The 15,561-nt window shown below is 32.7% G+C and overlaps 1 protein-coding gene across 2 annotated transcripts; it reads left to right on the top strand.

The window, feature by feature from the left end:
• The first annotated feature begins 683 nt into the window (after positions 1-683).
• On the top strand, positions 684-15,549 carry LOC105793890 (uncharacterized). 2 transcript variants are annotated; one of them, XM_052627782.1, is made up of 4 exons: positions 684-1,430; positions 2,171-2,252; positions 2,340-2,416; positions 15,403-15,549. In XM_052627782.1, exons 1-4 carry the CDS (start codon positions 1,425-1,427, stop codon positions 15,499-15,501), a joined length of 264 nt encoding a protein of 87 aa, XP_052483742.1. In that variant the 5' UTR covers positions 684-1,424; the 3' UTR covers positions 15,502-15,549. The 2 variants fall into 2 exon arrangements, with proteins under 2 accessions (XP_052483742.1, XP_052483741.1); XM_052627781.1 differs by having other exon boundaries at positions 2,171-2,416.
• Positions 15,550-15,561: the final 12 nt, after the last annotated feature.

Here is a 15,561-nt window from a genome sequence, read left to right as displayed (position 1 = left end):
ATTGTAAATGAGGGGTTAGGGGTTAGGGGTTAGAGGTTAGGGGTTAGGGGTTTAAGGTTTATGTTTTATGATTTACGGTTTATGAGATAGGGGTTAAGGGTTAAGGGTTTAGATTAATTGGTGTTTTTTAATTTATATATTAAATAATTTCTTATATAATTGTAAAAGAGATAATATTAATTTTAATATATTAAAATTATGATTATAGTTTAAATTATTTAAGAGATAATAGATCAATTATATATATATTAAATGGTTTAGGATTTAAGGTTTAATTTAGATTTGTTAAATGATGAAATTTTATACAATTAATTAATGTTTTTATATTTAAAAATATTTAATCTAAATTTGGATTAAATGGTTTAAACCATTTGATATATTTAAATATTATATTTTTGAGTACTTAGTTTTTTTATAAAATTTAATTTATAAAAATAATAAATATTTTATAAAATCACTTAACTAATAATTTTTAAGACAAAATAAAAGATTTTTAGTAGAGCAAAACAACATCGTTTTGTTCAAAATGAAATGATTTTTTATGGCGTTTTTATAAAAAACGCCGCAAAAAGTAAGCAATAGTGGCGTTTTTTATTTTTTTTTATAAAAAAACGCCGCAAAAATCATTTTACTTCACAAATCGCGCCATTTTACCCAAAATTTCCCCTGTGAAATCCCTAATCTTCCCATGGCCGACAATGTTTTGAACTTTGTTTTGATACCCGTTCCCTTCCCATTCACCAAGTCCTTTCTCCTATTACCCTTTCCCCTCTCCCTCTCTCTCTTTCCTCTTCACCTGACCCTATCAAAGGAACCCAGCTTTCCATCTCACTACTAGATGACATCCCTTTTCTTTCTCAGTCTCTTTGTTGTTGGAAAACCCCAAAATCCCATCCCTTGTTCTTCTATTTTAGCTGCTCCTTACATTGAATAAAATATCAGTCTTTTCTCAGTCTTAATTGACATTGTGTTTTTTTTTAATTTTCTCATTGGCTATTTATTTTTGTGTTTTTCTTTAATTTCTAGATCTGCTGTAATTTATTTTCTCTTTTCTTCTGAATTCTAGGTTATGTTGGTTTGGTGTTTAGAAAATTGGGGTTTTCATTGATGTTTTTAGTTCTTCTGAAATTTTTTAATTTTTTTAATTGATACCTTAAGCAATCTTCGGTTTGAAAAAACCAAATAATAATATGTTAATCCACTCTAATCTCCTTCTTTTTTCTTTAATTTCCTTTCATTTTTTGTATTGTCAGTTAATTTCTTTTGCTGTTCAAAGATGTCGTTTATCCGAAGATCTTTGCCAATTATCAGTTGTTCACAAGAGCTCTCCTCCAATCATTCGAGTTTCAAGTGAATACTTTTCATTCTTCCTTTAATTTTTGCCTAACAATAAGCTCATCACTCCCTCAATTTTGTTTGATCGTATGAGGGTAACTTTTCAAATTTACCTCTTCTTTTATGTTTATAATTTGTTTTTTTTTTGTTATGGGCTTTCCCTGTTTGTGTGTAGATTTTTTTTGCTGTATATATGATTTTTGTTTGACCATTGTTTGTGTTTTTGCGTTTTTTCTAGAGATAGGGATATTTGGTAGTATTTTTTAGCTTTGAATTTGAATTTGTGGTATATAGTTACCATATATAATTTACTTGTTGCATGGATGGATGAAATCTGGGTCCCTTGTTTGAGGCTGAATGGTAGGGTCAGTGTTGTCAAGGCATATACCTAGGTACGTCTGTGCCTTTGCAAGATTCAACAAAATGCCTCGACCTTTCAGCGAGGCCCATTTAATGAGGCATAGACGTCTTATCCGCCTTGGTGCTTTTTTTGTAAGGCGAGAGACTTAGATAAACTCGGATGATTGAACTTTTACTAAAAGAAAGGGATAATGTCAAACTTGACTGGCCAATATATTATATATAAGCTTTATACTTCTAAATACTGTTTAGTTGCTGAACTTGGAATGTTAGATCAAATGTTTGCTGTTGATTTCATGTTATGGTAGTTTTAAAATGGTTTGGGTTTCTTTGATAATTGGTTTATAATTGAGTTTTTTGAATGTGTTAACTCTCCTTTATTTTAAATTTGGGTCTATATATTGTTTTTAATGTGAAAATTCTTGTGCTTTAAATAATATAAATTTTGGCTTTATTTAAAGTTTTCTTCTTTCAGGCTAGAGAGTTGAAGAAACACTTGAAGAGGCTCAATGCCCTCAAGCATTGGATGCTCGAAAAGCTTGGTAGTGCATTCATATGTTGTTTTCCCGAGCTTTCTTTTGGCTTCCTTACCAGTTTGATGCTGCTTCATTTTAATTTTGTATTCATTGTATTTGTTAATGCAGGCGCCAAAGCCATCATCTGGACCCCACAGGTCGAGGGAATGTTTGCCACCTATTCTCATTCTGCGAAACAAACTAAAGTATGCTTTGACATACAGAGAAGTGATTTCTATTCATATGCAAAGGCATGTTCACCACACCAAAACAGGCTTTTAGCGGCGCTTTTTTAAGCCTTTAGCGGCGCTTTTTAGCACCGCAAATACTTTTGGCGGCGCTTTTAGAAGCGCCAGGAAAAACACCGCTAAAGAAGGCGTCGCTAACTTTAGCGGCGTTTTTTATTAAAAACGCCGCTAAACACGAGGACTTTTAGCGGCGCTTTTCTCACAAACGCCGCTAAAGAGCAGGACCTTTAGCGGCTCTTTTCCCACAAACGCCGCTAAAGAACCTGATCTTTAGCGGTGCTTTCTCCACAAATGCCGCTAAAGAACCTGATCTTTAGTGACGCTTTCTCCACAAACGCCGCTAAAGAACCTGATCTTTAGCGGCGCTTTTTCCACAAATGCCGCTAAAGAACCTGTGCTTTAGCGGCGCTTTCTCCACAAACGCCGCTAAAGAATCTGGTCTTTAGCGGCGCTTTCTCTACAAACACCGCAAAAGACCCCTATCTTTAGCGGCGCTTTCTCCACAAACGCCGCAAAAGATCCTTATCTTTAGCGGCGTTTTCTACACAAACGCCGCTAAAGACCCTTCTCTTTAGTGGCATTTTTGTCGAAAATGCCGCTAAAGGCCAAGACCTTTAGTGGCGTTGATTTGTAAAATAATTTTTTTATATTTTCAACCCTCCTGTAAAAACAAATCAGAAGAAATCATATCTAAACCAGCCAAAAGTAATAAATCTATATATTAAACAAATAATATAATAAATAACATTAAATAAAGAATAATTCGCATTATTCTTACAAAAATGTTAAAAGTTAAAATGATAATTAAAAGTCAAAATTGAAATATATTTACACGATAGTCTAATACTGGCTATTGCATTGCTGAAACATCTTCAACATACTCGAAGTTGTCTTTGGAGTTCATCGAACTTTTACGCTGCTCGCTTCCCTCATTGCAGCCTCTACTTCCTCGCTTTAGCCTCTGCTTCCCTCGTTGCAGCCTCTCCGCTTCTCTCCGCCAGATCCGCTTTAAGTCTTCTGAGTTCTTCATACTTCGTTGAACCTCGGCTTCTCTCATTCTTGATCCGCTTTAAGTTGTAGCTGGAGTTCTTCATATCTTTTTTGAACCTCAGCTTCTCTCGATGTTGCCTTCGCTTTAAGTTGTGTAATTTGCTCAGTTGTTGTCACTTGCATCTGAGCATCTGGTCTCTTAACCTCTCGAACTTGACTTAATTTCGACTCCCCAAAGGCATATATTGTTGCGAGCTAGATCCAAAATATTGGGATGGGTTAACAAAAGATCCTTGAAATCGAACCCGACCATACCTTTCAGGACCCAAAAATTCAGTGATAATCCGGTTATCAATGTTGTCAATATGAACAGAACTATCATTGGAAGCAATCGCTTCGTACTCCACCTTTTTATCCTTTAATTTTTCCTAAAAAATAAATCACATAGTTAGGGCAATATATATTAAAAAACCCAATGCAACATAACTTAACAATATTTGCATTACAATAAATGAAATAAACCATTAGAAAATAAACACTATAAATAATTAAAACAAGTGAAATTGTATTAAGCAAACGTACCATAATTTCTGCAGCTTTAGGAGTCATAGGGTTTCCATCTTTCTTCCTATGTGTAATGTCAAAAAGTTGAAGGTGTCCAACTTTTTGACTGGACGACAGTTCCTACAATACAATAGTAAAAATATTAATTGATAGAAAGCAATAAATATTTGCCAATATTAAAAAATTCAAAATACCTCTGCATGAGCTACACACGCAAAACTTTTCGACCCAGCTGTGTGAGTGAATTTTTGTTTCTGCCTACTATTTTTTCCAACTCGTTCACGATCCTACATTATGAAATTATTAGTACGTTAATTAGTAAATACTATATACACTAAAATAATTACAAAATTTTATAAGTTACACATACCTCTCCTTTCTTCGAAGTCCAAAATCTAACGACCTCTTCCCACTGGTACCTCAGCATTCCCGGCTGGACATTTTGTAATCTCTCGTCGAGTGTTGTTTTTGTCTTAAAATAGTCTTTCTTTAAAGTTCTCTTATGGTCTCTCCATCTTTTTCCCAATGCCTTCTTTACATAAGCATCGGAGACCTCTAGAGCAAATCTCGCCTACAAAAAACACAACTTAAGAAAGTAAATGTAAACGAAACTTAAACCCAAGTATTATAAATGACATACACGTTTTGTTACCTTAATGTTATCGAGAGCTTGGTTCTTGTTACTCTCAGGCACTTTATGCCATGACTCGAAGTTAATTGGCAACATATTTGCATTTCGTGCTAGAATGCCCATGTATCCTGCTAAAAGGCGAGCTTCTGATCCAACAGGCTGACCAAAGCTATTACTGGATACTTGGACACGCTCGACTGGATCTAGCTCGTAAAAATCGCTCAGTACCGTACGTCTGCGAACTCTTCGCGTCCCATCAGTTTCAGCTGAAAAATAAAAGTATTGTAATATACGAAATTGAAAAAAAATAAACAAGAAGTCAACACATATGTAAATTAAATGTTAAATTACTTTGAACTTCTATAGGTTCCTCAGGTGTAATCGGAACATTCGAAGATCCAATAGTAGTCTGTTGTCCAGTGCTGTTTGTTTCCGCCGAGTTTGGAGTACCTTGAACAATGCAGTGCTCTCGCACTTTTCTTCTAGGCATTTTGTCTGCAATACAAATAAATTAGTTGAAAACTTAGTATACAATTACAAAAATTGGGTCACATATAAAATAGTTGAAATATCTTCATCCGTAAATATAATTAGATAATCGTAAAAGCTTACTACATTTTATAATTCATAAATATCTTCATCCGTATCCTGGCGGACCCATTGAAATTGTGTACTAGTACTAGGGATGTTTTCGTTTAAGTTCTGTTCTGGAAATGGCAAAGTTTGTGTTCTGTCGTCAATGCCATCTCTACTTCCACTGCCCATGTCAAACAAGTCTCTAGGGATGTTACGGAGTACAACGTACCAACCCTCATCAGTTGGATCTTTTGAGTAAAAAACTTGTTTGACTTGAGAAGAAAATACATACGGCTCATCAATCAATTGTTGTCCTGTGTGAATCAATCGAGCGAAGTTTACCATTAGGAAACCAAATTAATCTTGCTTAATTCCACGTGCAGTATTAACATCGGCCCAATCACCTCGAAATAAGACAACTTTCCATTTGCCGTAGTAATCCAACTCAATTTATGTCGGTAAGAAGTCCAAAATATTCCACATTTCCCTCCACAGGATTATTGTCCCTAGCACTAGCATAACTTGTAATTGAGGAATTAACAACTATTCCACAATTTTGCGTTCTCATCAATCTCTCACGATATTTTGTATGAAATCTGAATCCGTGATGAGGAACGCACTAGATCTTTTAACCACCCGATTTGGACATTGGGAAAGCCATTTAACTTCATCGGTGATCCCACTCCAAACCTATTGAATGGAAAGTAAACTGAGTAATTAAAAATGTTTTGAGTAAATATTATTATTTGTCAGTGAAAGCTCCAATTACATATCGTTTGGCTTAACCATTCATGAAAAGATTCTGTAAACAACTTATTGATATCTCGATGTTGTGTTCTTCGGGAGCGCGAACGAGATCTCAATATTTGTTTGTACTCACTATGTGTAAAATATGTTCAGTTTGTTAGACTCTAAACAATTTTAAGTTGATAGAAAACGGGTCAAATTTCTAGAACTTACTTGCGTAAAGGTTCCATTGATTCGTGGTGAAACAGAACATATCGATGTGCTTGTACCCACGATAAATCATCTAATTCTGCAATTTCAACTTTACCGATTGGTTCTCCAAAACTTTGGAACAAATAATTATCGGCCAAGTTATGATCCGTGAGTCCAGCATTTCTATTTGGTCTGTTCAACCTAATTTCAACATCTTCCAAATATCTTGAACAGAAGGTCATACATTCCTCTGCCAAGTAGCCTTCAGCAATCGATCCTTCTGGATAACGCTTGTTGCGACAATAAGACTTTAATTTGGATAGGAACCTAAACACGATATACAACATTATCAAAAGTTGTAAGTAAAGGCATATAGGTGAATGAAGGAAAATTTTAAAAATTGTAATTAACACCTTTCTATGGGATACATCCATCGATAGAAAACGGGTCCGCCAAGAATTGCTTCATGCGGGAGATGGATTATCAAGTGAACCATAATAGTGAAGAAGGAAGGTGGGAAGATTTTCTCCATGTTGCATAAAGTTAAAGTCGCCGATCCTGCATTTTCGAAGTTCTTGAACATCCAAAACTTTGCCACAAATGGCTTTCATTATATTGGATAGTTCAATTATACAAGACGTCATCTTCTTCGAAATACAACATCGTAGAGCAACTGGCAGTAAATCTTGCATCAAGATGTGATAGTCATGTGATTTTAGCGAGTATAGTCTTCGATCTTTAACACTAACACATCGAGATATATTTGATGCATACGCATCTGGAACCTTTATATCCTTCAACACCATGCAGAACACTTCTTTCTCTGTCTTCGACATTGAGAAAATAGAAGGCGGCAACCGATATTTACCATTCGGAAGTGGATTATGATGAAGATCATGTCGAATTCCCATCTGAACTAAATCAAGTCGACTCTGAAGATTGTCCTTTGATTTTCTGTCTACATTCAAAATTGTACAGACAATGTTCTCGCAGACATTTTTCTCAATATGCATAACATCAAGATTGTGTCATAAAAGGTGGTGCTCCCAATAAGGCAACTAAAAAAAAATACTTCTTTTTTTCCACAAGTCCGCCTCTTTAGGATCATCCTCTTCATTGGAGTTATCATCAGCTTCATCATTTGATATTCTATTTCTTTGCGTGTTTGCCGGTTGATTCATCTTTCCATAACTGAAATTCATATCTTCCAACATTAACAAGATTTCAGATCCACTTGTCTGCGAAGGAGCTTCTCTGAACTCTTCAGTACCGTCAAATGTCGAACTTTGAAATCTAAATCTATGATTTTCCGATAACCACCGGCGATGCCCCATGTAAGAGAACTTCTTCCCATTGTATAACCATTGCGAACATGTTTAGTGCAGACAACAAGGGCACGATAGCGACCCTTGGTACTCCAACCGGATAAATTGGCATAAGCGGGGAAGTCATTAATGGTCCACATCAAAGCTGCACGTAAATTAAAGTTCTCTTTTCTCAGCACATCGTATGTCTCGACACCAACCCATAATTGTTTTAACTCTTCAATAAGTGGCTGTAAATAAATGTTGATATCATTCCCGGGCCCTTTCTCTCCAGGGATAATCATAGATAAGATAAGGAAGATTGCTTCATGCAAATCCACGGAGGCGATTGTAAGGAACAAGCACTCATCGCCAAGCAATCGTATGCAGTACTCATGATCTTGTAAGGATTAAATCCATCAGATGCTAGGCCAAGCCTCACACTCCTGGGATCGCTTGCAAAGCTTGGAAATTTATTGTCAAATGATTTCCAAGCTAAAGAATCTACCTGATGCCTTAATAATCCATCATCGGTTCTTCCTTCATGGTGCCACGTCATTGACTCCGCTGTCTTCGATGACATGAAAAGCCTTTGAAGCCTTGGTATCAGCGAAAAATACCGCAAAATCTTGATCGGCTTCTTTCTTGGCTGTGCATCATTTTTATCGTCGTTCCCATCTTCTGTGTTTCTATTTATCCAACGGGATTCGCCGCATACATGACAGCACTGTTGGTTTCTCCGATCGCCCCAATACAACATGCAATCATTCGGGCAACTATGGATTTTGTTGTACCCAAGACCTAAGTCTTTTATCATTTTCTTCATATCTTTGCATGACTGAGGGATTTTTGCAAACGGAAACATTTCTCTCAAAAACTCTAACAGCATTGTCAATGAGTTCCCGGTCCACCCTCCCAAACATTTTAACTGGAAAAGACGAATGCAGAAAGACATTTTTGAAAATTTCGATCCCTCATATAGTTCTTCATTCATCTCATTAATTAGCGCGTAGAACTTCGCCGCTTCTACATTCGGCTCTTCATGAGGTACACTTGTTCCCGGTTCGGTAAAAGCATTTGCACCAACATTGCAATCATCAGATGCCATAAAGTCAGCTGGGAATGACGGCTGAAAACCATGATTGTGCATATTAAATGCATCTCGCAACATACCTTTCATATCATCCCCTCCAACAAACTGATTGTAAGCAGTACCAGGATAAGATACATCCATCGTTGAAGAGGAGGTACTAGGCGGGCATTCTCCATGAAAATGCCATTTTTTATAACGCCGAACAAACCCATCAACAATTAGATGCTCGTATACAACTTCGCGATAATGCCAGTTTATGTTGACACACTTCTTACACAGGCAAAGAATCATGTTCTCTTGGCTTGCATATTGAAATGCAAAATTGAGAAAAGTCTCAACTTCGTTTCGATAACCGTTGCTTACCCTTGACAAATTCATCCAAGATCGGTCCATATCTTAATTCTTGAAGTCTAACGTTGACAATAAATTGCACGGGTAAGTTATGTAAGTTGTGTATTATGTAAGTTATTATTATGTAAGTTATGTAAGTAATGTATTATGTAAGTTGTGTATAATGTTAGTTATCAAAGTTATATTATGTAAGTTATTTAAGTTATGTAAGTTGTGTATTATGTAAGTTATGTAGGTTATGTATAATGTAAGTTATTATGTTATTATGTAAGTTATGCAAGTTTATATATAAGTTTATATTATGTAAGTATTACACTTTTATGTATCTTATTTATAATTATTTTTAAAATTATAAAATTTATTGACAATAAAATTGACATATAGGTTATATATCCATACCATATATGGGGTGATATATTAAAATATAGGTTTTAATATTTAAAAATAACATTTACAATTATTTTTAAAATTATAAAATTTATTGACAATAAAATTGAAATATAGGTTATATATCCATACCATATATATAAATAAAATTGAAATATAGGTTATATATCCATACCATATATATAAATTTTAAAATATATATATATATATATATAAATTTTAAGTAATGTAATATATTTAAGTAATGTAAGTTATAAATTTTTGTAAGTAATGTAATAATTTTAAGTAATGTAATATATTTAAGTAATATATTTTAGTAAGTAATGTAAGTAATGTAATATATACTTTAATTTTAGTAAGGAATGTATTTAAGTAATATATTTAAGTAAATTTTAGTAATTAATATATTTACGTAATGTAAGTTATAAATTTTAAATATATATATATTAATAATTCATTGACAATTCAACGACAATCAATCAATTAATCGATCAACTTATTGAATAATCATAGATTATTAAACATTAACATTCAATCAATTAATCACATCTAACGTCGATAATTTATTCATTGACATAAAATCGAAAATCGATAATTTATTCACATTAAACCGAATAAACTAATCGGCCATAATTTATTCAATTACTCAAATATAAAAAGTGATTTAAGAATCATAATCTGAATTTTAATAATTTGCGAAATTTTTTTTTCTTGGGTAAATGATACGTACAAAAATAACAAGCATAATTTAAAACTAGCATAACTTGTAATAAGCTGTAAAGTTACACGCAAATTGAGCTAGCAACATATAAAGCAAAAATGATCATTAAAACCGATACCCACAACTTTAAAACCAAAAATCTTAATTAAAACTCCGTTTTAAAACTAAAAAAAATAACTAAACGATAAAGCTAAAATATAACCAAATCCAAAATTTAAACATTTGGAGGTGTTTTTAAAGAAAACTATCTAGGAAACATAGAAATAAATACCTCAAATTTCCTCAACTTCAAGCAAACTTCGCAAAAAAAACACACACACACAAGTAAATTAGTACCAACAAAATGAAAAAAATAATGTAAGAAACAAAAGAATATTTAACTAAATTAAGATTCAAATCTAAATTTGAATTTTAATTATCACAACAATCGAACAATACATAAAGACCAATGCAGAACATGACTCTATATTTCTTCAGAATTACCGTATGAAATATTTCCATATCAAATTCACTTCATTATTCATACCAAATATTAATATCAAATATTTAACAACTTTGATTCAGATGAAATATCTAAAATCAAATTCACATCAAAGAACATTTGACAGTAGCCTAAATTTAGGATCTAACCAACCATTCTTTTACAAATTATGAACAGTTGATGAGCTAAGTCATTGCTCACTAATCTCTGATCACAATTTCTAAAAGCAAAGATTGAGTCTCATAACCCACAAGATAAAATTTGTTACATTTAACTAAATATAAACAAGATCTATTATTAAATAATGTATTTTGCTATCGCAAAACTAGACAAATAAATGTAATGTATTTGCAAAATGTAAAAGTAAAATATCGCTAAATGACTAGAAAACAAACTAGAAAACAAAACCCAAGAATTAATACAAGATATTATTCTTCAAATATATGATTTTTTTTAAAAAGGCATACACATTCCATTATCTCCACAATCGTGGATCACTCAAAATCCAAGTAAAATAAACATAGAAATTTAATCTGCAGCAGCATTCTGACACTTGTTGAGTTGAATACATAGAAATTTGAGTTTCAATAAACATAATAATAACTTCATTATTATTTTGAGATTCAATTTAGCTAGATTTTCCCTTTTCTGTCCTACACTTAAAAAAGCCACTAACAAACCCATCATTTTGCAACATATGCTAAGAAACAGTTCTCAATAAACATGAAATGATGATATTTTCTGCTGCAGATTAGATAGAGGAATGGTTTATTTTGAGATTCAATTTAGCTAGATTTTCCTTTTCTCGTCTCCGCACTTAAAAAGCCACTAACAAACCCATCATTTTGCAACATATGCTAAGAAACAGTTCTCAATAAACATGAAATGATGATATTTTCTGCTGCAGATTAGCTAGAGGAATGGTCAAAGACATTCAAACGAATAAAAATAATGGAAACCAAATTGGAAATTTGAGTATACCAAAATAATTAGATACCAAAATAAGAATTATACCAAAATAATTAGATACCAAAATAAGAAAATAGGTATACTTTAGAAGTTAAACCCTGAATTAAACTAATAAACCGTGAAATAGAATCCCCACAAATGGAGTACAAACCCTAACATGCATAACTTTTTCTACAAAATTATCGACCCTAACATGCAAAAAGAAAAAAAAGAAGATTAACCATAGATTAAAAAAATCCCCAAATTGACTGAAAGAAAACCCTAAATGTAGATCTATTATTGAGGGAAAAAGGGTTACCTTTAAAACAAAAATTCCGCAGCTTTGATAACAGAGTGTAGATCGATTCAACTATTACTTTGTTTCTTTTGATTTCTGAGTTCTCCTCTGATTTTTTTCTTTGTATTTTGGTATTTCTATTTTTTTCTTTTCCTTTCGATTCTCTACTCGCCTTACTCGTGTTTTTTCTTTTCCTTCTTTCTCGATACTAAATCGATAGATCAAACCGATGTTTAACAACGTAAAGAAAGCACTGCTTTTAGACAAAGTATACAGATTTGCGGCGTTTTAAGGAAACAACGCTATTGCTTCCATAATTTCCAAAATTAAATTCAAACAAAGACCGCTTTAAGAACCTTAAATATATATTTATGCGTTTTTAGCAAAACGCCACTAAAAATTACCTTCATCAATAGAAACGGTGCCGCTTTAAGAAACTTTAATCCATAGTTCGCATTTTCCAAAAACGCCACTAAAATTTCAAGTCTCAAGAGAAACGGTGACGTTTTGAAAACATTAATACATAATTGCGGCTTTTTAGCATAAACGCCACTAATAGATTACACTCCTCTTCCAAACGGTGCTGCTCGAGAAATTATAATACATATTTACGGCGTTTTCCCAAAAAACGCCACAAATTAAATTAAATTTCTAAATGGGAATGACGTCGTTTTGAAAAAAATGGGTACATAGTTGCGGCGTTTCTATGAAAACGCCACTAATGTTTTTTTTTCCTTATAATGTGGTCCTGCGTAATTGCCCCGTTTTAAGAACCTTAAATGTATATTTGCGGCGTTTTTAGCAAAAACGCCACTAAAAATTACCTTACTGAATAGAAACGGTGCCGTTTTAAGAAACTTTAATCTATAGTTCTGGCGTTTTCCCGAAAAACGCCACTAAAATTTCAAGTCCTAAAGAGAAACGGTAACGTTTTGAAAAACATTAAAACATAATTGCGGCGTTTTTAGCATAAACGCCACTAATAGGTTACACTCTTCTTCTGAAATGGTGCCGTTCTGAGAAATTATAATACATATTTACGGCGTTTTCCCGAAAAATGCCACAAATTAAATTAAATTTCTAAATGCGAACGACGTCGTTTTGAAAAAAATGGGTACATAGTTGCGGCGTTTCTATGCAAACGCCACTAATGTTTTTTTTTTCCTTATAATGTGGTCCTGCGTAATTGCCAAAATTAAATTCAAACAAAGACCGCTTTTAAGAACCTTCAATGTATAGTTCGCGCGTTTTATTAAAACGCCACTAAAAATTAACTTACTGAAAAGAAACGGTGCCGTTTTAAGAAACTTTAATTCATATTTCCGGCGTTTTCCGGAAAAACGCCACTAAAATGTCAAGTCCTGAAGTGAAACGGTGATGTTTTGAAAAATCCTTGCGGCGTTTTTCGCATAAACGCCACTGATAGATTACAGTACTCTTCTGAAACGGGGCCGTTTTGATAAATTATAATACATATTTATGGCGTTTTCCCATAAAATGCCACAAATTAAATTAAATTTCTAAATGGATACGACACCGTTTTGAAAAAAATGGGTACATAGTTGCGGCGTTTCTACCCAAACGCTGCTAATGTTTTTTTATTTCTTATAATGTGGTCCTATATATCCAAAATAAATAATTATACCTAAATATTCGTATATATATCAATCTATTACTTTTATAACTTATTTATTAATTCTATTTAAACTAATATTTAAATATATCAAATGGTTTAGATTAAATTTTTTAAATATAAAAGCATTAATTAATTGTATAAAATTTTATCATTTAATAAATCTTAAGTCCCCAATCAATAATTAACCTTAAATCCTAATTTAACCATTCAATACATGTAAATTACAAAAACTAATTAATCTAAACCTAAAACCCTAAATTGACCCTGAATCTCTAAACCCTAAATCATATAATTCTTAACCCCTAACGTCTAACCCCTAACCCCTAAACCTTAAATCCCAATCCTTAAACCATAATCCCTAGTCCTTAATCCCTAAATCTATACTTCATAAACCTTAAAATATTAACTCCTAAACTGGCCTTAAATATTAAATTAATACCCTAAACCCTAAACCCTAAACAAAGTCGTAAATATCTCTTTTATAATTATATAAGAAAATATTTAAAATATAAATTAAAAAACTAATTAATCTAAACCTAAAACCCTAACCCAACCCCTGAATTCGACCTAAAACCTAAATCATATTCTTAACCCGTAACGTCTATCCCTAAACCCCAAACCTTTAAATCCCAACCCTTAAACCATAATCCCTAAATCCATACCCCCTAAACCTTAAAATAATAACTCCTAACCCGGTCTTAAATCTTAAATTAATCATATACCCTAAACCAAAAACCTTAAACAATTTTATTATTATCCCTTTTACAATTATATAAAAACATATTTAAAATATAAATTAAAAAACTAATTAATCTAAACCTAAAACTCTAACTTGACCCCTGAATCCCTAAACCCTAAATCCTTAACTATTAACGCTTTACGTCTAACTCCTAACCCCTAAACATTAACCTTAAAATAATAACTCCTAAACCGGCCTTAAATCTTAAATTAATAATCATATATATACCCTAAATTAAACCAAAAACCTTAAACTACAGTGATAATTAATTAAATATTTTAATATTAATACTATCTCTTTTATGATTATATAAGAAATTATTTAATATATAAATTAAAAACAATTAGTAATCATGTACCCAAAAACTTTAAAATTATTTTAAATAATAGTATTTTAATTTTTCATTTATTTTATTTCAAATTATTTCCACATGTTATTATTTTTTTGAAGATTTTAAATATTCAATTACAAATAAATTGAATTTTATTTAATTAATATAAATAAACTAGTTAAGATAAAATGTCCTTAGCGGCGCTTTTCCATAAAACGCTGCTAAATACCCCAAAGATTAGCGGCTTTTCGAAACGCCGCTAAAGACCCAAAGATTAGCGCTTTTTCACAAAACGCCGTTAAAGGCCAAAGCATTAGCGGCGCTTTTACAAAAACGCCGCTAAAGCCCATAGAATTAGCGGCGCTTATTCAAAAACGCCGCTAAAGCCTACAGCATTAGCGGCGCTTCTTAATAAAACGCCGCTAAAGACCCGAAAGGTAGGAAACGTCGTCGTTTTGCTTTGGTTTTTTGCGGCGTTTTTCTTAAAACCGCCGCTAATGGTTCTTTTTAGCGGCGTTTTATTTAAAACGCCGCTAATGCTCCTATAACAAAACGCCGCGAATGCTCGATTTTTTTCGACGTTTTTATTAAAACGCCACTAAAAGTGCCGCTAAAAGCCTGTTTTGGTGTAGTGGTTATGGTAGATGCGGGAAGGTTAGGACTGATAAGGAATATACTAATTCTTTGTCTCAAAGTAGGGCATTATTTCAATTGAGATTGCTGCAATTAAAAAAAGGTTGTCATGAGTGATAGATTATGAAACTTTAAATTCATATATTGGGACATGTCAAAGAAGAAACTTGGTTCATTCTTTTGGAAGAATGGGAAATGTAAATCAAGCTGACAAAATCAAACTGCATGCTAATAGTATTTTGTTAATTTTGCTGATAGATCCAGATCTTGTTGAATATCCTACATATAGACTTATGAAACGTTGTTGATTTTGATATTTTAGGGTGCACATGGTTTCATGAGGACACATAAATGGCGTGATTCCATAGGAGCTTTTATAAATGTGGAAGCATCTAGAACAGAAGGTCTTGGTAGGATATAAATCAATGCTATTGTTTTTTGTTTCCTTGGGACGTGAGAACATTATCATATCATTTCTTAA

Source organism: Gossypium raimondii, chromosome 3 (assembly GCF_025698545.1).
Source record: "Gossypium raimondii isolate GPD5lz chromosome 3, ASM2569854v1, whole genome shotgun sequence".
In the NCBI taxonomy this organism is placed as follows: domain Eukaryota; kingdom Viridiplantae; phylum Streptophyta; class Magnoliopsida; order Malvales; family Malvaceae; genus Gossypium; species Gossypium raimondii.
Note: the sequence above shows the minus strand (reverse complement) of the source record. Positions and strands in the feature narration are given on the sequence as shown.

What these genes read in the sequence shown, in the direction of transcription:
- LOC105793890 (XM_052627781.1), top strand. An exon ending in ATTCTGCGAAACAAACTAAA is followed by an intron (nt 2,417 to 15,402) that starts GTATGCTTTGAC and finishes TTGATATTTTAG; the next exon opens with GGTGCACATGGTTTCATGAG.